The sequence below is a fragment of the Sebastes fasciatus genome, chromosome 10 (assembly GCF_043250625.1).
Source record: "Sebastes fasciatus isolate fSebFas1 chromosome 10, fSebFas1.pri, whole genome shotgun sequence".
NCBI lineage: Eukaryota > Metazoa > Chordata > Actinopteri > Perciformes > Sebastidae > Sebastes > Sebastes fasciatus.
Window position 1 is genome coordinate 5,639,033 of NC_133804.1, and position 23,200 is coordinate 5,662,232.

General features: G+C 40.8%; 1 protein-coding gene across 5 annotated transcripts in view; it reads right to left on the minus strand.

The window, feature by feature from the left end:
• Positions 1-3,550: 3,550 nt before the first annotated feature.
• Positions 3,551-23,200, minus strand: part of csnk1a1 (casein kinase 1, alpha 1) — a 34,650-nt gene continuing 15,000 nt past the window's right edge. The window contains exons 5-11 of one of the 5 annotated variants that reach the window (XM_074647778.1): positions 21,881-21,964; positions 17,887-18,026; positions 17,017-17,095; positions 16,067-16,141; positions 15,875-15,981; positions 13,105-13,217; positions 3,551-4,355 (exon numbers count right to left, since the gene is read on the minus strand). In XM_074647778.1, coding sequence (XP_074503879.1) covers positions 4,348-4,355; positions 13,105-13,217; positions 15,875-15,981; positions 16,067-16,141; positions 17,017-17,095; positions 17,887-18,026; positions 21,881-21,964 — 606 coding nt within the window. In that variant the 3' untranslated portion in view covers positions 3,551-4,347. Of the gene's footprint in view, positions 4,356-13,063; positions 13,218-15,874; positions 15,982-16,066; positions 16,142-17,016; positions 17,096-17,886; positions 18,027-21,880; positions 21,965-23,200 lie in introns of those variants that run through there. The other 4 variants (XM_074647776.1, XM_074647780.1, XM_074647779.1 and 1 more) reach the window with 4 other exon arrangements.

The window sequence follows — 23,200 nt, forward strand, 5'->3', positions numbered from 1 at the left end:
CGTCATCAGTGGTTATATGCCCCATAGATGTGGGCATGTAATGGAAGTGCAATACTAAATTGGTGGAGTATTTTGGGCGATCTATTAGCAGAAATAGAACATAATATTCATAACAATGTTATCATTAGTGTATAATTACCTGAAACTAGGTATCGTTGTTTTTTTTGTTAGCTTAGAATGAGCCCTTCATATCTACCTAGGGAGCGGGTCCTCTTCACGGAGTCCACCATGTGGGACCGCCATGTTTCTTTTTTTTTTTTTTTTAAAGATGATTTTTCTGGCTTTTTGCCTGTATATTTGATAGTCTTGAAGGAGGAGAGAGAGAGAGAGAGGGGACGACATGCAGCAAATGGCCACAAGTCAGATTTGCACCCTGGCCGCTGCGGTAAGGACTCAGCCTTGGTACACGGGGTGCCCGCTCAACCACGTGAGCTACCGGAGCGCCCCGCTCCACCATGTTTCTACAGTAGCTCAGAACGGACAAACCAAACTCTGGCTCTAGTGAGAGCCTTTCACATTTTGACGTTACCTGAAGGCCAGCGTAGTTCTCCAGCACGCTTGTGAAACTGCGGTAACGTGAGCCACAGAGTGCTAAACCATAGTACCGCCAGCCGCCGTCTGACTTCCATTACTCCTAAAGTAGTATTATTATGGTAAGGACGGCCTCTGAGCGAGGCAAAGGATTTCAATTCAATTCAATTCAATTTATTTTTGTATAGCGCCAAATCACAACAGAAGTTATCTCAAGACGCTTTATATATAGAGCAGGTCTTAGACCGTACACCATAGTTTCAGTTGTAGAATGGTATTTCATTCCCTGAAATGAGAAACACTGATGAAAAAGATTTAATTGGCGGTGGTTCTGAAGCAGGTTTTATTGTGGCAGCAGTAATAGCAATTAGTAGCATTGTTGTGACATTTTATTCTAACATGTTGACGGGAAATAAACAAGAGGGAAGGAGGAGGTAAAGACATGAGGGGACAGGAGTCCAGCTGGGATTGTCTGAGGTCTAAAGACAGAGAGTGGAGGACAGGACAGAGACAGTCAGCAGAAACCTGGTCAAACCCAAGTGGACAAAACATTTAGACTGGAGTACTTTGGAGCTTCATCTGGGGCTCCAAACGGAATCACAGGTGTTTGTGAAATTCACCTGGTGTGGGAACATTTCATTAAATGAACACCTTTTTTTAAACACACAAAGTGAGAACACTCCCGTCTTTCACCATCTGAGGATTATACAGAGGAGACTGTTAAATGACAGCACTGATTGTTTCAAGCAAATCACAAAAACATGTTTGCATTCAAGTGAGAGCTCCCTCGAGCAGTCGCAGGAAATATGACTGTCGTCTGTTGGGGGGAAAAAAGGAGGAAGTAGTGTGACGTTATTAAAGAGTCATAAAGTCCACAGAGGGGGAAGGTCGGGGTGGATGGACGGGGGGGTCAATACGCAGGAGATCGCTGTTTGTTCCTCGTCTCCTACCGACAGTCAACACTGATTATGTTCAACCGCGGCCGTGACCCTCGTTCTAGAGGGACAAACAACATACTTTATCGTTCAATTTGGAGGACTCATTGAACCCTGCACTGTGACTGGCTGAATCCATCCAGAGCATTGTGGAAACACTGAATACACCCACTGTATGTACAGTATGTGTTGAACACATCTTTCTCAAAACATTGCCAACCCCAGTCTTCTTGAGTGCCAGTTTTTCTACACCAAAATTTAGCCTAAGTTTGGAGCATTATTTAACCTCCTTTGCGACGAGCTAGTATGACATGTTTTTTTAGTTTCATATGATACCAGTATCTACCTTTAGCTAGCTCTAGCTTCAAAACTGAGCCTGCTGCTACCACTTCAAAATCACAAGTTGTGTTAATGTGTTAAAGATATTAGTGACGTTAAAACAAATTATTAACATTAACAGTTATCGCGGTGACTTCTGACAGCCCTAATAAAAAGGTGATTCGTGTAGTCTCAAGGCCGGGTTTATCCGTCTATCTTAAGTGTGCTGCATAATATTGCACCATCACAACACACAAAGGGAGAGTATCATTTCATAACACACACTGTCACACTGTGTCACACAAGATGCTCCCCGTCATGGAGCAACAGAATGAGTCAAAGAGCCAGAAGATGACATAAAAGACTCATTTTCAACATATCCCATGTGTTAGTCCGTCCATCGACGCTTTGATTTCCCCTCGTCTGGAGCAAACAGCCCTAAGCCCAAGATGCAAAGGACTTGTGACACAGCACTGTGTGTGGTGTGTTGCTTACCTTGATGAGGTTTCAGGTCACAGAACTTTGCCTGCACCTCTTCATCTGACTGCTGGCACTTTTACTATACCTCCCAAACCCCCCCCCCTCTAAATGCTGAGACAGTATCTTAACACGTGGTTTAGTCTCGTGCTCCAGCACACTTTGAATCTTCAAATAACAACACAGCATAAAGAAAAGAGGAAGCGCCGAGGGCTGTCTGAATTCATTCCATGTGCCGTGCAGCAGCAAAGTAGTTTCCATTGTTTTGATGTTTATCGTCATTCAGGCAGAATATTTGACCCACTTTGAGTGGTACACATTTAACTAGAATGCTTTAGATAGTCTCTACTAATTTGTGGGTTTATGTACTCTGACTGGATAATGATCAGTACTGCGTCCAGGCCACACTGCCTGCGTGAGCAGAGTGCTACTGCTCCCTTTCTTGAACTACTGTGTCTCGCACACGTGGCGTCCACGCTGGCAGCGTTTCTGCTGCTGCTGCAGCCCTTTCTACATTGAGTTTGCCTCTCATAATGGCCGTTTTATTTCATTTCATTATAAATGTCATTTATATTTGTTTTAGAAAGAAAAAGGTTAAGAAGCCAGTGCTCATTTGTAAATAATAATAATCCACAAATAAAAGCCGGTACACTTAATTTATGGAGCCGTGCAAGTCACTGCATCTTCCACAACACTGTCCTGCACATATTTCAGAATAAAAGCCTAGTGTTAACAAATGAAGGGATTCTGTCCACAGAAAAAAAAAACACTAAAGGGCTTTTATTTTGAAACAGAAAGTATTGAGTAAAAAATAAATATTTACTTTTTTCTTGTCTGTGATATTCTACAGATATGGGTATTGAAACCGTAGGAATGTTACTGGTATGATGTCAATATACTTATCATTGTTTTTGGTGCGAACCGCAGCCGAGCCGCTCTGCTCCTGCGGGCAGTGTGGCTGCTCTAACCTGCCAACACGGGCGCCGAAATAAGAAGCAAAAGCTTCCGTGACGCACAGCTCACACAGGCAGCGTGGCCCGGGCGTTACAGCTTTTACTCTCAGCCGGTCAGAGCGCAACGGTGGTAGATCAATGAGGATGAAACATCAGCAGTTGAAGAGGAGGAACATCACTGTACTTCTGAGTTTAAACAGCATATTATAGAAACACTTGGTATAAGAAAAGAGCAATAAGCTGGGCATGTTCAGACAAATCATACACGTACACATGACTGGTGCTGGTGAGACAGTTTACAGGTGGTTGATAATGACTTGTGCTTGGAGGTCTGAGTTATGTAATGTTTTTATTGGTATTTTTGGAGAAGACCATTTTACAACAGATTTAATAATAATTCAGAGCTCTAAAGAGAGAGGGAGAGAGCCAGAGTATCATTCTACCATTGACTGTTGCCATCAGCTGCTTATATTGTCAACAGGCAAACTCCTAATCACCATAGGAAAAAAAGAAAAAAGAAAACAAGAAAGAAAATCCAACATTTTTGATTTTTTTAGTAAATAACATCCAGGGTTGCATCATTCAATTATTTCAGAAACGAAAAAGGGAGAACAGTTTTCAGGTTTACATGTTTTTAACATTTTCTTGGTAAAAGGAGGGAGTGAAATAATCGAGGAGTGAAGAAGGGGGGAAAAGATGCTTTGAGATGTTTCCACTGGGAGAGAAAAAAAAAAAAGAGGGTCAGCTGACTATCTTCTTAACTTCAGTTTCCAAAGAAACCTTACAAAAAGTCAACACTGAAAGGAGGACAGAGACAGGGGGTGGATGAGGGGGGGGAGGAGGGTGTGTGTGTGTGTCTGGGGTGGGGGCAGGGGGCTACAGCCTCCACATCCAAAAAAACCTGCTTTTTCATTCTTCTTTTCTTTCGGAGTGCAGAGTTTTATTATATATACATATGAATATATAGATGACACAGCTGACAAAGGCGTGTGTAAATCTATACATTTCCATTACATAGATAGTTATTATGGAAGGAGAGACACAGACTTTCTGTTTGTCGCTTGTCCAGGAAGAGAGACTTGTTGGTCCTGGTCGCCAACGCTTCTGCAGCTCTGCTCGGGGGCAGAGTCCACTCAGAAACCTACAGACACACAGACAGAAACACAGGCAGCGTCATTACCACGGCATTCGGCGGTGTCAGAGATACAGACAGAGGCAGACGCTGGCTCAACAGCCACACCAGCAGGATAGTGTCTGAAAGCAGGTAGTCAGCAGTGAGGAAGGAAGAGTTATACATTAAGGGAACAGGAATAGTCTCCTTAAAAAAAAGGTGCAAGCTTTGAGAAAATCAGGACACAAGAAATGGAAAATGCATCAAAGGATAAAGCCAGATGTATGAAAGAATAGTTCCTGTTTTCCACAGTGCAATGCTGTCTGCAAAGACTATACGGGTATCTATATCTTTACACTTTTTGAGAGTGGGAAACCCTGCAACGCTTGGTTCTTAAACTGCAAGACTCACTTGATAGGATACATGACTGCTACCTGACAGAACACGGACTAAAACCGGGGAACTGTGTGAGCATTTTACACAAACTGTGCAGTGTAAGGGGCAAATGCACACTGAATGCATGATGGCAGATGAACCATGAAGACGAGGTTTTGACCCGTGTTACTACAGTAGTGTTTTATGAACAGTTAGGGCTGTGTACTGGCGAGAATCTGGCAAATACGTTACGTATCGTGATACAGGGGTTACGATTCAATATATTGCGATGTTGTGAGTGAGGAGATACTTTGCAATTTTTTTATCTAATTTTAGGAAAACTGTCACAGTATGAAGAACACACCGCCACATGCATAAAATCTGAGTAAAAGAAAAGTTTACTTTTTTTTATCCAGTCAGAACAGTGGGATCTGCATTTGCATTTATCACAGTAGCTGTAACATCCAACATCGGCACTACTCTGAGAGGACACATACACTGAGAGGGATCATCTCTTTGCAAATGAAATAAAGCATTGACCGAGTTCAGCTTAGCATGTAAACTATTAATTAAAAATTCATACAGTATCACAAAATATAATATCACGATATTAAATTTTTTTGTGAGATATTTTCTGACAGCCCTTTGAACAATCAGCTCGTCTTCTCCCACAGGAAGGTGTTGTCCCAAGTTCTTTAGCTTAGAGGAAATTAGACCTCAAATTCTATGTTTTGGGATGTTTTCCAGTAAGTTTAGTGGGTCACAATCATCCAATGAAGCTGGTTCATCTCAGTGATAAATTAAACACAATGGACATCCTAAATTGAGAACAACCGATCAGGTAGTTCAACATGTAGTTTTTGGTTTGCGAATAAAGAAAAAGACAAAGCCACGCAAGGCAAGTGGTTAGATGACTGCATATCTCTTAGGGCTGGGACGATTCACCTATCTCCCAATTCAATACTATGATACGATACCTGGGTGCTGATTCCATATGTATTGCGATTTGTTAGCTTTTTTAGTCAGTCAGGAATTACTTATTACATTTTTTCCAGAAACCCAAAAATCAAAGAATGAAATTAGGTGTATTTTCTTTTTTAATTTATAAGGGACATGTAATGTTTTATACTTCTGGTTAATATAATTCAATTAATCTTATTTTCATATATGTATTTTGTATATACTGTCACATTTGTTAACACCTTATTTAGAAAACCGGACATAGTCACACGTGTATACTTCCTCTAACTTCTCCAAGTCCGTCTCTAGCTCTCCCGTCAGCTCCGTTCTCTTTATCCATCCATGGTCAGCTCCATCGGGGCCGTTTGAATGCATTTAACTTAAATGTCAGTATATGGGTGGTCTACAGTTGTAGCGTCGGCCCATTTCACCACGGAGATGAGAGTGACGTTTCCTGTCCGTGACAGAGTTAGCATGCAGCTTTAGCCGTGATGTCTAGCTCTGCTCTTCCTGCAATGTGTGAAACCCAAAGTGTTTCCATACTTTACTGGATATGTAGTGTTTACCACGCTGGATTTAACATGTGAGGGTTCAGGTCGTATCCAAGCGGACCCTCTGCCGTTTTTCTACTTTTTTGTTTCAGCTCGCGGCGGCCGGCTGGTTTGTTTTGGTTGACGGATACGGAACGGATACGACATCACGTTACTCAGACTACAACAATAAAAACGGTAACTTCCTGCTACATCCACAAAGACGCAACTGAAGCAAATATATCGATTCTGGCATTAAAATAATCTATTTAAAAAATCTTTACTATTTATTTTAAAAGAAATAAATGCAAACATAAAGATAACTATCAAAGAAATCACAAACTCAAGTATAGGGGACATCAGATTACTGCATACCATTTCATTGTCTTAATTGATACATTTTTAATAAAACAATTAAGTTCCATGTTCTATCATCTATTGCTCCATTACTTTTCTTGATGTTTTAAATTTTTGCTGTGGTATTGGTATCGCGATATTTAGGTAGGGTTTCGTATCAAAGTTGTAATTTTTATATTACGACAAACACTATAAGTAAGTGGAGTATAGTGTTGTTGCCTTACACACCGAACACAGTGAGGTGTTTATGTATTTGCATGTTTTAAACTCCCTGCACACCAGAGCAACAGCACCATACATTCCTGTTTGGCTTTCTGGTTCTATTTCTGTTAACAGCTTTAAAGGAACAATGCTGAGGTTATAAAAAGCTACTGGTTACAATATTAGTAAAATGCCAAGTGTGATGTTACCCCACAGTTACACCTCTATGAAAGCCTAGAACTATGGTTGAAACCTGCCTGTATGGTTGAACACTGCCTGTTCAAGGTGGGAATGTTACGCCGTTATTCTGCCTCGCTGTTTTGTATGAAAGGCACGGAGACGGAATGGGGGGTAGGGGGGGACAGAGTTGTTTCGCCGCTGAGCCGGCAGCGGAGGCAGTAACAGACCCGAGCCGATGTCTGTGTGAAAGGGACTGCCAGCACCGTGGGACTACACGCACACTAGACGCCAACGCGCTATCTGAAAATCACACACCAGGGCAACATTATACCGTTGTTTTGTTTAGTGTGAAAAAGCAAAGCCGATCCAACGGTGGATGTTCTTAACGGCAGTACTGTGGAATCTCTGTGTGAAAGGGGCTATTATGTCACTTTAACACACACCTTGTGTATTCACATATGAATCATAGACTGTATATAAAGATGGACGACATGACGGCGCCCCAAAAATGAAGCCAAAACATCTTGATTGCAAAAAATCAAAGTACACGTCAAATAAATTTTTCCCAAAGATGGTGTGTGTGTGATGGGGGTGTGACATCGTGATTGACAGTCTGTGTAATAGAACATGAGTCACGTTGATCATAAATGTAGTTATAGAGATATTAAGGTCAGCCAAAAAAAGCTACCTTGATGCTAACGTAGCAGCTAGGTGGCTCACGCTAACAATCAGTGGCTTTGCTCGGCTCGTGATTGGCTCGGGCAGGTGTGTGGGCGGGACCTCGATACCACGGCTCCGGCCCCCCGATCACTACTGCACAGACTCTGGCTCCAAATGACGTAGGGCTGCACAATTCATCAATTTTATTGAAATCGCAATATGTCTTACTACAATTTTCAAATCGCAGGAGGCAAAATATTTGTTAAAATTAGCGTTTAAATTTAAATACTCGTGCTGTCTTGGTGCTGCAGATTCTTGGCCTACACATCATGTTCTACAGACTTAAGAAACCATCTTTTAAATAAAATTGTCATTCTCTCAAATATCGCAAATCATATCGCAAATGCATTATCAGTCAAAATAATCGCATTTAGATATTTTTTTTATAATCGTGCAGCCCTAAAATTACGTCAAAAGCGCAACATGCCAGCGCCCATATCTGGGATATTTTGGCTTCACTTTTATACAGTGGGAAGAAGTGGAGACTCATTGTCCATCTATACGTCCATGGTATGGAAGGGTGTTCAAGCAGCGTTCAGCTGTGTAATCCATTTTGGTTTATTCCACGTCATCGCGTGGTATTTTAAAAGTGTTCAGCACTGTCTGTGTACATTAAGACTATGTTCAAAACGCTTGTATATCGGCTTTTGGTATCAAAACTATTTATTGAACCTTGATTTAACCTCACTGAGATAGGCAACACAGGCATTACAGATATTTTGGATTTTGTTCATGTCAATAAAAAAAAAGGAAAAAGACATTTTGCTTTTTTAAAATAATAATCCGTTGAAAAGAATTTTAATTGGCAGGACTACTGCCACACATCCGCCACTAGTGCAGTGTTGGAACAGAGTATGGGTAAAGCTGCAACAGTGTCTGCTGTACGACCTCACAACTGAATCATGCTCGAGACCTGTGAAGACCGTCAAATAACAGCTTCAACCTTACTGAACAATGGTGTCACTCCTCATCGTGCCAGTGTTGTATCATACAAGTGTAGATTACAGGCATGCAAACACATCAGCATTTTGTCTACTGGTAACTTTAGTAAACTATTAAAACGGAACAAAACCCTTTTCTGTATTACACTGTACGAACACTGAACAAACCGAACAGGTCACTCACAATAGGTTATAAACCTGAAGAGCATATATAACGCTGTATGTAAAATACTAAATAAATAGAATAATAAAAAACTAAACGTGTGCATTAGGAGTGTTTCAATTAGTTCCACATTGGCTATATGCCAAAGTAAATGCCAATTACTTCTGTAATTGTTTTATCCTGTTCTGCTTTTGCATCTAAAGGCTTCTTGAAAGCAGCGGGGATAAGGAGTTAACTTTCCATTCACATCTCCTACAATGGTGGAGCGACGGTGACACACCGTCCTCATACACAACTCTCTCTACATTGCTGTTGTAGGTGGCTGGGAACCTGCAGGCCGGTCTTCCAGCTCCATTTCATTTGCGCTCGACGTAGTGCGACTGACTCGCACGCCGAACCTCTTGTTGTGCTAACCTCATAACTTGTTTGGCTAGCGGCGTATGGCTATAAGTTTCCAAGCAGAGCTTGCACTTGTGAATGTTGGTTCCGCATTACGTGCGTCAAACGTTTTTGTGTTACTGATAAAAAAATTGACGGACTACGATGGAATAATTCAATTTGGATGGAAATCCGTCTGTATATGTAGCACTTGTACCAATTAACATCGCCCTTTTCTAATAGGTGGATGGTGATAAGTAAATGTTTTGGGTTGGGTGGAGGGAGAAACTGGACATGTTGGAACAGCTTCTAATGAGCCATTGGCCTCAGGAGAAGTTTCCTTGTCAGGCAAGGCATGGCTCCTGCCATGATGCTCCCTGTGAACAGCAAAACTAGTCTAGTAGAGATGGTAAGATTGTTCAACAAGGCAAGAGCAGGCAGGACCAACAGGATATAAGTGTTAAACAACAAACTCTGAAATCTACTTTTCATTGCGTTTGTTTAGTTTCTGGACCACTGTCATTTTCTTTGGAAATGTTTTTAAGCTTATATTGTGTTGAAGCTAACCAATTACTTTCTGTAGGTGCAAAGTGAAAGACTTTCAGCAAAGAAGTGATTGTGGCTTTAACTGTGACAGATGATGCAGGAAGTATGCAGTTATATTCATTAAGGGTGGTTCAGAGTAGTTACATTTGATTTCAATAGAGGTTATAAGTGGGTCATATTTTAACATCTACTTTTATGTGACAGATCTATTTAATAAGTTGAACTATGGAAGTGAAGAGTTGCCGTGTTTACTGCAGTTTAGGTGGACTTAAGATCTTCAAATCAGTTATTCTGTGCCACTCAATCAGTGCCTGCTCAACTGGAAATACATGGAAGAGAAAATTAATGAGAAAAATATATGACTTAACAAATTCCCCCATTTAAAAAAAATCTTAAGTGAAAGCGATTAGGAAGCCTTGGCATTATATCAGGTTCTCAGCGTTCCATGTTTTTAACCAGGAAAACAGGCTGCATGTCAGACACTCCTGACTGTGACCGTCAACAGGACCTGTTGAAGCCTGAACTGAACAGCAAGTGGAAGAACTACCCGAGTAGGAAAGTGAAGTGCAATGCATGACATGACCAATCGTCAAAGCTCAATCCTGTATCAATTATAAAACAAACAGACAAATAATGGTGGCCCTGAGATGCAAAACAGAGTAACACTGGATGAAACACAATAACAAAACCTGAAGCACAACAGAACCGGAAACACAACACTCGACAAAACATTTTAGAAAATACATGATGTTAGAAAGCAACAAAAACTGAAAGCAATATTTCACAAAATGGAAAAGGTAGGTAGTCCCTGTAGTTCTTGAATAGGGATGCACCGATATCGGGCCGATACCGACTCGAATAGCGGGATCAGGTATCGGTGACAATGGAACAATCTATTCAGTTTAATTTGATGTTTATGTACATTATATAATGGAGTTGATTAAATAGTTCCTGTTTAAATTTTGACCAATTTGTTGCTGCATTATAAAGGTTTACAACTTCTATTATAATTTCTGTTAATTTTGAAAATTTCTTTTAGCAAGTTGCTGGTGTATGATTTATTAATTTAATAAAAAATTATTACAGTCATTTATTTCTATGTATTTATTTGCTACATTTTCTTTTACAAAGTTAGGAAGCAATGTTTAAGTCTAGCCTGACGTTGCCTTACACATAAAAGAATGATCCCAGTCACTTCCACACAGTGAGGCATTCAGCTTATTAATTATACACTGGTATCAGATCAGTACGGTCCGATACCCAAAGCCCAGGTATCGCTATCGGTATCAGAACTGAAAAATTTGGATCGGTGCATCCCTACTATTCAACAGAACAAAAGTTAATTCAGAGTTTAATCAAGACTGGTACGCAATACTATATGGAAGTGAGCTCCAATAGATACGCTGGCTAGCCATAGATGTATCGTGGGATGCTATTTTGCCAATTGTCATCGTCTTTGTCTTTATAGAGTTGTGAAGTGGGAGAAGCTATTTTGGGCACATCTGGTTCCAGAAGTAAAAGTCCTATTCATTTTGTCCCCAAAGACAAGATTCAATTTTTTCACATTAAACTCGTTTAAATTACACTTGAGTTCAACCAAAGCACACTTGGTGATTGTTTGAAAGAGCAACGACGACGGTTTAGGTCGAGTTTTATTTTGTTTCTGTCAAGTTTCAATGAAGTGTTTTACGATGCTCCGCTACGTGCAGCTGATCTCAACATAAACAAAAATACACGTGGGTGGTGGCGCAAGCTGAACGGAGAGGGGGGGCAGAGGTCTGCGCTCTCAGAGTGCCATTCTAGTTAACATTATATCACCAGTAGTGGAGTACAGCCCCTCTGCAGAGACATTAGTGCTGGGGAAAGCCATCGTTGGCCACGGTTGGTTGGTAGTTTTGTGAGCTGCAGTAAGAGTTGGACGGCAGGTCTATCTTGCCGAACTCCAAACTCGGTAAAAGAGAAACTTGAATTCATTAAGTTGTATGGTTGTATTTCTCCGTTTAGATGTAAGAATATTTCCTTTATTGACATTTTGTGAGTTTATTTTGTATATTCATCGGACTAAAAGAGTGTTAGCGTAACGTAGCGAACTCGGCGCTTGCGTGCAATGCATCCAGGTACATGTGGGCAGTTGGCACGGCTCAGCGAGCAGGAGAACTCCGTTTTCTCGGTCAATATAGCGAGCACTTTATTACTTTACACACTGAATTTATTTCTTCAGTGGACTACCATTTACCATCAACACCGATTTTATAAAAAGGTGGTAAATTTTCACTTTAAGTAAATACTCGAGAGCTTTTCGACATCATCTTAAGAAGAGCCATTGTGCTGCCCATGTGACATCTTCTCTGCATGTATTGCAGACTGACTTCCCTTTGTTGGTTGAGTGTTAATACTCCCATACTGCACTTTTAGACCTCATCAAAATCACAATGCCCTAAAAAGACATTCCTGTTTGTGGACAGGCTTGTAAAAATACGTTTCATTCGGAAAACCATGTGCTTGGTTAGTTAATGTTACACAGCCTCTTAAAAAAACCTCACTTCACTTCAAGTTGCCTGGTATTTAGCAGTCAGAATTCTTGCTTGAATTCTTTCTGAACCAGACTGTGAAGTCGTTTACAGCTTTTTACCACTCTGGAAGTGTTTTCCATCTTTTGGTTTCCCACGTGAATGCACTACGGCAGACCACACTTCATGTTTGTCACCCGGGAGGGTGACTGTGGAAACTTTCACAGTGACATCACAGGTATACCCTTTACTCCAGTCCTGAGAGACCAATATTCCTCAGGTTGTTGTCCCCAATGAGCCACACTTTGACTCCATCTGCTTGACACCGGGTGTGGATCATTAATGTCACAGGTCAAGTAGCACGGAAAAACAGGTGTTAAGTAAGGAAGGGAAACATAATGAAGAGATTTTCATCATCATCCAGTTTGGAGAGGGAATGTTAATAAGAGACAGACTGCAGAAGAGTCAGAGGTGTGTAATCAGAGCGAGACGGTCAGCATTAAAACAGTGTCGCAACGGGGAGAGCCTGTCGTCCAGCCCCAAAAGAGGAACAGAACAGCATGGCAGCAAAGTTAGTAGTCAAATTCCCCAAGGACGTCTTTGCTTCTGCAAGACAGACCAATTGTATCAAATTCTTGTATTTGGGATTTTCTGTTCTTTTAGGGTGCCTCCTGAAACTTGAAATGCTGTTTGGCTTCATCATTCCAACAGGAATAATAAGCTTCATTTGCTTTTGATTTCCAATTTGGTGATTTATTCTTTTTAAAAAAGGGTGTGGGTTATGGGAATAAAACAATATCTAATAGTCCTAAATACAAAACTGAATGAATATATGAGCAATTGGTGTCTGTAAAAAACGTCGCTTGGCTGTTTGCTACTAACCTTTCATGTTAGGCTTGGGTTTGTCAGTTTGCTTGCCTGTGGGGGTTTGTGCCTGCTGGCCCTGGCCCCCGGAGGAGGCCCCCTGCTGGGCTGCTTTCTGTTTCAGCATGGTCCAGTCAAATGTGTAGTCATACTGGTGGTTCAGAGTCCTGAAATACAGAGAAAAAAAGTTATCAGCCCAGTATTCCCAACAATCAGCAGTTTGAAACGGTTTATGGAAGGACAGCAGCGTAGAAAAGAAGGAATGAAGCAAGGAAAACTATGGCAGACTGGAGGGCAAAGTCAGACAGGAAAGAAGAGGGAAGGAAGACAGAAAGAATAGTAGGAAGAACAGCAGCATATTCCTATACGGTGATGGCATAGAAATCAGTCTGCACTGATGCACACATGTAGCTTGCTTTGTTCATGTATTTATACTACAGATATAACAGTAGACAATGGAGACAAAAAAAGTCTAATTCAATAATAGGGTATTGTTAGGATGTTATCAATACTCTTATCGGTTCTTTTTCATTACTAAATAATTGCTTTTTAATATATTATTTAGAAACAAAAAAGAATAAATTCAGAATTTATTTATATTTAAAATAGAATGAAGTGTTTCTAGAGCAGCCACAGTAATGTTTACAACAGCAAAGTCACTATTTAAATCAGGGGTCTCAAACTCGCGGCCCGCGGGCCAATTGCGGCCCGCAAGACGATATTTTGTGGCCCCCACCTTGATATGAAAGTTTAATGTTAGTGCGGCCCGCAAATTTTTTTTTTTTTTATAAAGTTTTTTTGGGGGCATTTTTTCATTTTTATTGACAGGACAGTGGATAGAGTCTTGGAAAGGGGGGGGAGAGAGAGAGTGGATGCGGAAAGGGCCACAGGCCGGATTCGAACCCGGGCCGCCGCGGTCAGGACCAAGTCTTGTTACATGGGCGCCCGCTCTACCAACTGAGCTAACCAGGCGCCCTCGGCCCGCGAGTTTTATGTGAATGGCAGTTTGCCGTTGAAGGTCCCTTTGTTGCGCGAGCCCGAGCTCAACGAACCTACCAATCACAGTGGGGTATATGGCTCCCGGGGACGGGCAATCGGCCGGGCTTGATGCAAGCAGAGAAACATTTCACAACAACTGTGGCGGCGCCCGTGTAACATCGCATAAGCTTGATTAAAGCTTGATTTATACTTCTGCGTTGAATCGACGCCGTAGCCTGACGTGCACCTCTCCAGAAATGTAACTACAAGTCGCGGCGACGCAGACCGCAACAGCTGTGATTGGTCCAGTCTCTCAGCGATGCTGAGCGGCCAGGACCCCGGACAACCACAGAAAGTTCTACTTCTCTCTGCCTCCATCTTTTCAATGTTTGTTCACACAAATCCACTCAGATATATTTTCTCTTTTCGGCGTTGCAGTAATGTCAGTAAAAGTTCTGTGGTTCAACAGTTATTAGCTCCAACTCCGCTCAGTTTCTGTTTGTAGTACAAGAAGAAGAAGGAAACTCATAGAGACGCCGCCGCCAACTAGCGGTTTGGTGGTGTAATTGCAGAGCAACACAAACACAGCAGGCACAACTTTATTGCGGAGTGACACCAAGTGGAATGAATATATATCTTGTCTTTTTCAAAGCCTGCAGTGAAGAGAAAGGTTGGTGACGAGCACAGACAATTTCAGGAAAAGTGGGAGACGCAATAGAGGCCATGTTCAGAAGAACCGTTCATGTTCTTCAATGTTCCATTAATGTTCAGGACAGTTCATGTTCAGAAGAACCCATTCAAGTTAAAGAACTGTTAATAATGACGTTTGAGAAGATTGTTTTTTTTTTTAACAAAGCTTTTTTTGTGGAATACCTGATGCGGCCCAGCCTCACCCAGACTCTGCCTCCAGCGGCCCCCAGGTAAATTGAGTTTGAGACCACTGATTTAAATGCAACACCTCACTGGAAATTAATCTAGAGTGTCAATAAAATAAATAATATTCCTGAGTGAAATTGATAAACAGTGAAGAACACAGACATCAGTCATTCCTCCTGTCCTCTGTCCTCCTCCCTCTGCTGATGTGATTCACTACCTGCAGGTACCGCTGGTAGAGGGGGGGGGGGCTGCTTTGTCTCACCCAGCTGATCAGTTTACAAGAATTTGCCAAATTTTAAGACGCGTGGCAAACTAAGCTAACAGACTACATACAGACAGCTTTTGTTTTAGCTCGGTTGTAACAATTCGCTATTAGCCGAGCTAGCGCGCTGTGCTTGTGTAAAAGCGCCGGTGGATGAGAGACTGTGGACAGAGCAGATTGAAATGTCACTTTTCTACGTGTTTACATCATGTTTATGCTTGTTGAACAGGAATACTGATTAAGTATTGGTTTGTTACTCGCAAAGGTTTTTACTGCACTTACAGTAACGAGCGTAGTTGTCAACTCGAGTAATCTTTGAGTTCACTTCATCTGGTTCACTTCGCTGTCTCCACCGCTGCCATTCTGCTTTGCTATTTGCTGACTTCACTGTGTGTGTTTGTATGTGGAGGAGCACAGTCCCGACACGGAGAGCAGAAGAGACGCTGCAGCGTGATACAAAATGACTCCAAAACTGATAACGTCGGAGCTTATCAATACTAATTTAGCACCGGTGCTTGTATAATACCGGGTTTCAGTATCCATCCCTCTTCATTAATTAGCTGCAGCACATGTGATGGACTGGAGCAGCGTATAATAAAACAAACTTGTCTTTACACTTCGGTTTAGTTTGTCATAAATAACAGAAGACGTACCTGAATCAGCGCCGCTATCAAGAAAGACCAGAGCAAAAATTGTATGTGCGTTTACCTGAAAAGGATGCGGAACAGTTGGCGCAGGTACATGTAGTCTGGAGCCTCCTCAAAGCGTAAGCCACGGCAGTAGTTCAGATACATAGCAAACTCCGCTGGGAAACCCTGGAAACATGAATTCATACAATTGAGTTGTGTGAATGTGGAGTGAGATAACTTTTACCACTGTCCGTGCTTAACGTTTTCTTACCTTACAGAGGACCTCAACAGGGGTGGACATCTTCTTCTCCGAGATCTTCTCATACTTTTGCTTCTTTGTCGCAGCCTGACAAACACAGAAATACATGAACAACGCTACGAGCAACATACTGCCACTCAAATGGCTTTTTGTAGCCTCTGTGACACGGACAAAATATTCATTTTGCAACATAAATGCAGTATCTGAGTTACTATTTTTGCAGCATAACAATCATGGTGGCACCACAGCCCTCTGGCTGCGGTTGTAGTAGCTTAGCAACACTAGTGCTTGGTGGCAGAAATGTGCACGCTGTGTATTAAGGATGCAAAACTTAACTGTAAAACAAAATAAACAGTTCAATGATTGTACAGACCGAACCGTGGCCTTGTCGAACTGTTGCAACACTATTTTATACAGGCCTGTTAATTAGTTAATGAGTTGCCAGAGACACAGAAGGGACAATTATCTGAACATAGGCGTACTTGACCATTGAGTAGCCTGCATTATTTAATGTATAAACTCAAGTGTTTTGGCTTCATATAATCAATCTATCTATCTATACTTTGGAGTTGAAACGTATTAGAAATGGTTATGTTTATCTTCTTGTTGAACTGTTGCACCACTACTGCGTATGTGCAAATAAAATATTATCAGTACCACACATTGTGGCTCACCCCTAGCATAACTCTCCTCCGCACTTGTGACCTGGACATGTCAAGTAACAAAAGGCTTTAAAAACATTATGTCACCTCAACTCTAAAAAAGGCATCATTAGTAGTATAAATCACATACTGTAAAAACAGACACCTACAAAAGGGTTGATGATGTGTATTTAAGCTTTCAATAAAATGAACAAAAATAAAAGAAACTTTAAAAAAGCAACACAAAAAAAACAAAAAACAGCTGGAGTATAGAGGTAGATAAGGAATCATTCACTGCCAAAGTCAATTATATTTTCATACCTTTAATCCCTGCCACGGCAGACTGGTTCTGTTGAAGTACATCAGCACGTAGCCTAGTGACTCCATGTCATCACGGCGACTGCAGACAACAATGATGTTAGTTGTTGAGTACAAAAGCAAGGCATCACTGCATATACTTATATGCAGTATAAGTATGTATGTGTGTGTATATAAATATATATAAATATATATATATATATTAGGGGTGTGAATCTTTCAGGATCTCACAATTCGATTTCAAATCCTGGGGTCACGATTCGATTCAAAAAACGATTCTCGGTGCAAAACTATTCCCAATTCAAAATCGATTCTATATTCAGTACACAGGGGTGCTAATTTGTTGTGCTGTGCACTATTACAGACAGTGTGGCAAATTATGGCATGAAAATGGAGTAAAGATTATGGAGTTTTTATTCTTTTACACGGTGACATCACGTCAATTTGCACCTCAACCTCCAGTGTTTGCACCTCCAACAACAATGGCGGAGACTGGAGCTCACAGCTGATAGATACGACGTTTGTTTACTGTCCTGTCTCATTAGAACACAGTGTCACTCTCTCTGCAGCAGAGTTCTCTACCATCATTACGGGCGTTTTTGAATTATTCCTTTTTCAGCTCGACCTAATATTGCATTTTATTTTCAGTTAATCAAAGTGACGTTGCGTGTCTCCGGTCATGTGGTGCATTCAGTGCACGCAAGGCAGACAGCCGCGGTAGTGAAAGTTGTGAATCAATTCAGAAACATCTTTCAATTTTCTAGAGAGCTGATAGATAATAGATGATTGATAGATTTTTATCTTTAAAAAAAAGGAAAATTATCTTCTCTGAATATTGTCTTTGAGAATCAAATATTAAACGTGTGCACAGACCTCTGTTCAATGCCCAGATGTGCATTGATGGAGGCATAGCGCGCTGTGCCAGTCAGGTTCTTGTCTTCTCTGTAGGGGATGTGCTGTCGTGTTCGGTTGTCTCGGTACTTCTTCGCCAAACCAAAGTCAATAAGGAACAACTAACAGAGAGGGAGAGAGCACATGGTGGTTATCCGTCAGTGACACCCCACAGAGCAAAGATCATCCAAAAGTTATCAGAAATGAAGATGCACAAAATTACATATTTTCTTCGTTTTAAAAACACAGAAAAATTAGCTGAGTCCTGCTGTAAAACATGAATGTCCAAAACATTATCGCATTAATTGAGGAGATCCTTGTGAGAAAATTAACATGCACAGGTGGAAAGGGTCACATCAACAACTACGACTACCTAAAAAATAAAGTCGCTTCTCATACCTTCAATGTGGTAACAGAAATCTTACACCATAGTAAAACTAGCCAACTTCCAGATGTTATCTCAGACAGGTTTTGAGTTCCCCTTGTACAATATGATTGCATTGTTGTTTTCTTTTAATCATTAAAAGAACCTTTAGACGTTGTATAAAAAAAAGAAAGAAAGGTATACAAATTAAGATTAATAAAATTATTCCATTACAACACATTGTTGTCATTAGGCTGCGAGAGCACGCTCTCTTTAATGGCTAAAAACAGTTTAGTGCAGAGGCTACGAACGATGGGTATTATCATATGATTTCTACATAAGATAGATATGATCCATTGTATTATTGACTTGAGGTTGCTCAGTTTCACACTTGACTCATCAAGCTGCCCAGTTTCAATCTCCTACAATGTATTGTGTGGCTTACTTTACAGCTGTTTTCCTAAACTATGCTGTTCAACAGTCGGCCCTTTTGTTGGACCGTGTGACGATTCTGCCACTTATTTACACTGTAATTTTGAGAGGCTGTGTTATGAGGGTTAACAGTGTTGCAGAGTCATCTGTAATTTTTAATGGCTCGTACACAGTAAACATCCAAGGTATACTCCGCGATCATGCACAAGTTGAACACTTTAGAACGAGCAGACTAAAAAGACACACTAAACCCATCCCAACCTCACCACGTGTGTGTGTGTGTGTGTGTGCTAACTGCTAATCTAAATATCCAGACAACCAGGCTGCTAATGTGGGCTTCACAGGCAAAAAAAAATAAATCATATGGATTCTGGGACCAGTAGCAAGTATCTGTTTCATCATTACATGAGTTCAACAGGGCATTAAATGACAGGCTGAGGGCTCTGCGTTTCTATTGTCCTGTGTCAGTTTATCCATCTGCATACAACCTCAATAGTTAAGACAAGCCCTTTTGTTACATAACCCGTAGACAGTCACTGTTTGCCAGAGCCGTCACTGTGAAAAGCAATGTGTTACTGGTGTAAATAAAGTCCAGAGAACACTCCTCTGCAGTGCAAGACTGGGAGTTCAATCTCATTTTAAGATTAACGTCACTCACTACCTTCCAGGTTTTATGCTGTTCAGACTGTTGCTATTAAAAAAACAGCAGTTATTGGTCAATTTAAGGTCTATAAGATCTCTACAATTGGTACATTTAGTGATTGTATTCATCATCCTCAACCAGAATTCAACCCATGTGAAGGCCAGATCTCACCAAAGTGGTTTATTTTATTAACATCTGTCATACAGGTGTCCTAATAACATAAACAAGTGTGTGCTATGTTGTTTGTGAATGTAAGTAGAGCAGATGATCATGTCTTAAGTTAAAGAACAGGATAAATATTGATGTGACTTCCTACACTGAAGCACAAAGCAGAAAAACAACAACTGGTTTTCAGCCCTAACAGGTACTATCAAAGGGAAAACAACCAGAAGTGAATTGGAAGTTGAAAAATCCCCTTCTCCTCAAACACTACGCATTATTATAGAGAAACCCTATTGAGAAAGTGTTTCAAACACACTGACGCTACCACAACATGGAAACTAGGACAATAGCATACTGCCACCTTGCACAATATATGGAAATCCCTTGTGCATGCACACTAAAAACATGCTACGACCAAATGTGACCATACCGGAAAATCTGGAATAGCAGCTTACACATACTGAGTCTTGAAATTCTGGTAAATTCAGACAAACTACAGGTGTGACTAGACTGCATTTCTGAAATTTTAGGAACACCTCCTCCCCAGTACACCTGAAGTACATCACCATACTGGCCAGTCAATTACCTTTTACAACTTGCTAGCTGCTTCAGGGAAAAGTTTACCTATCTGCATTTAAATGTACAGTTGAGGTTAGTTTCAAGCCCTGATTGGAGTTAGGCTTCCTAGTTTGTGTAATTTAGGCTTGCTCTGATGGATTTACAGTGCTGCCAATGGGTACTTTTGCTTGCACAATTTCACCGACTCACCGTGTAAAACACCAATAAAATTTAAATGAAACCAAGTTTAAAAAACAGAAAAATCCAGGTTATACTTTACAGACTGAAACAAATACAATTTAATCTAAAAAGAAGAAGAAAAGAACTAATCAACATGTTTGGACAGCAGAAGCAGCCAATATGAAAGGCTAATTTCTGGTAAAGCATGTGATATTTACATTGGCCTAAAAATAGTCTTCGGAACCTCCGGGAAGAAAATAATGTTGTTAGGTTTGTCGCACAACTAACTTAAGTTATCAAAAATTATGCTTACTGCTAACCAACTGTCTGCTGAAAGCCCTGTGGGGCTAACGCTAAATGAATGAAAGTCACATGCCCTTATGACACCCCCATGGGAAATTAGACAGCAAATCATGTTAAGCTGAGCTGGTCAAAGACATTTCATTCTTGAAAAAAAACAAAAATGAAATGTCACTCTTCACGTAAATGTTTTCACATGAAGCAGATGAACAGTTGTAATGGTGCCGGTTCCTTGGTTTAGGTGGGTCTGCGGTGGATTAAAACAAAATAGGCAATTTTCTTAACAAGGGAAGGTGAGTTTTTACTCAGACTTTGATGAAGCAGATTCACAGTAGCTAAGCTTCTCTTTGTATCTTAGTGAGAAACAGGACACTTTCACCTTCTTAAAAATAATCTATATTTGAAGACTGCTGCACAAGCTGGGCACACATTTTTACATAAAACACCTTTAGAAATCGAAGATCATTTTATTTTATGTTCCAGCAAAAGTTTTCCACCACCTCTTTTTAGATGTTCCCATTGTTTCTGTCTGCTTTCTAATTTATACCCCAACACTAGATATTAGAAAGTGAGCCATACGCCATTAAGACACCCATGACAGGCTCACTTTGCATTTTAAAGAGTTGTTTTAGTGTTGCTGTTTATTTGCAAACATTTTAGTGTTGATTTTTTCTGTTCCAATATGCAGCTCAGCTGGGATTTCATGAAATGAGTCATGGAAATAAATATAAAATATATACATTTTACATACAACATAAAATTATTATGTGGTACTGTATAATATTATTAGTCATCTATAAGCTTTTTTATTTATTAGTACGATTAACTAATGAAAACCTCAGTTCTGGGAGCCACGCTGCTAGGTATTAGTCAGCTAGCCTGCTATCTAATAATATAAGGATCTGGTTAAATTGAGTTCAATACTGCCTTAGCTCTGAGATCGGGTTTTGGTTTAATATCAATTACTTTAGAGTGAATAATCGTCTTCCACTTGGATAATTGCTTTCACCGCGGTCAGGAAAAACATCACATTAAAAGAGACAGAAACTGGCTTTTAATGGAGGCAAGAAGCCATTTGAGTCACAAGTAGAGGGACTGGGACGCTTTATTACAACAAATAGGGACAATAGCTGCTCCAACGGAAATGCTGAAGTAAAGTTTGCTTTCCTCTCCCACTGTAATGAAGTGCACACTGTGTGGGGGAGTACATACATTGGGTATTATGAATGCAAGAAGGGTGCTGGTGGTCTGATTCACTTTAAACCAGTGTAGTTAGGTATGATTGCAAAGCGACAACTGCTGTTGTGAGGCAGCTGGTGTTGTGGTAAAGGTCACACCTGGTTTAATCCTGAGAAAGATGGGTCCTGAGAAGAGCTAACAGCCAAGCTTCTTTTCCTCTTCCCCACTGACGAGTCTAAACACTAGGGCAGACAGTAGAGGGGCAGGGGTCAAAATCACACAGCCTCTATCCACCTTCAGTCACAGTTTTCATGAGTACAACAGGCACTTCTGGTTGCACCCACATGGTTTTTCTCCCTTTGATACAACTAACAGTGTCCTGTACAGCTAGGATAGGCCCATCCAAGGCTGGACCTAAACAGGCAAAAAAATCCACTTTAAATCTTTGTGGTACAGATATGATCATTCTGGCTATCAGTCTAGAAGAAACCACATGATTGTGATTGTCTTCTGTCAGGACAACCATGGTAAGATCAACCCTGTACAACAAGCCAGAAGTGTCTCTGGAAACGTGAATATCATGTCTGACAGTGACAATAAAGGCCAGTGCAGACAGGCAACACCATGGCTCAGAGAAGACCTGGGGGGGAGAGGGGATTTTGGCAGCAGATGGTAAAGAGTCCATGGTTTTCTATCCTCTATCTTCCATAGCAAAACAAATGGTGCATATAACATATCTGCTAACAAAGAAAGCTTTAAGAGGCCCCTGGAGAGTGACGTTTATATTAACTTAACCGAGTTGTTCACAGGCCACCACTAACATAGGGAGAGTTCCTGCCTCTTGTTTACATAAAAAAAAACTTCAATCATAAGCAGATAAACAGACATGAGGGGTTAAATCTGTACTAGAGTCGAGTTAGTATTGGAGAAAAATGGGTAATGAGCCAGCTGTAAATTGTGTAAATGACTATGTTACCATCGGTATCATATTAAGGTGTCTTCTGATGAACTGTACACTTAACCAACTCAAACTGTTCTCACTTATCAGTCACTATGATGGACGAAAGCTCCATGCATTTGGTTAGGTGTGATATTGTGCTGGTTTATTGCTGAGCTAGTTGGCATTTTAGAAACCAACAATGTACGCACAGACTCTGTACTAGAGCACAAATTACTACAACAAGTACTTGTGTAGTTACACCGGCTAAACCATAGGCTATGGAACAATGGTGCCCAAACAGCAGGGTTGGGCTGTTGGAAACATTTTCAAACCAGTTTGATATTGAGCCAAACACCGGACCGGTATACCGAATTTTGCCACTAGGTGTAGGACTCGACTCACCAGCCGTTTCACCAAATCTTGGAGGAGTGGCTTGTCACTAAAATAAGAATAGCTGGCCCACTTTAAGTGAGTCTGGGGCGAAGTTGTTGCTAACTTCAGGGTTAACCCCTTCACTTTAATCAGCAGGTGGCAAGCA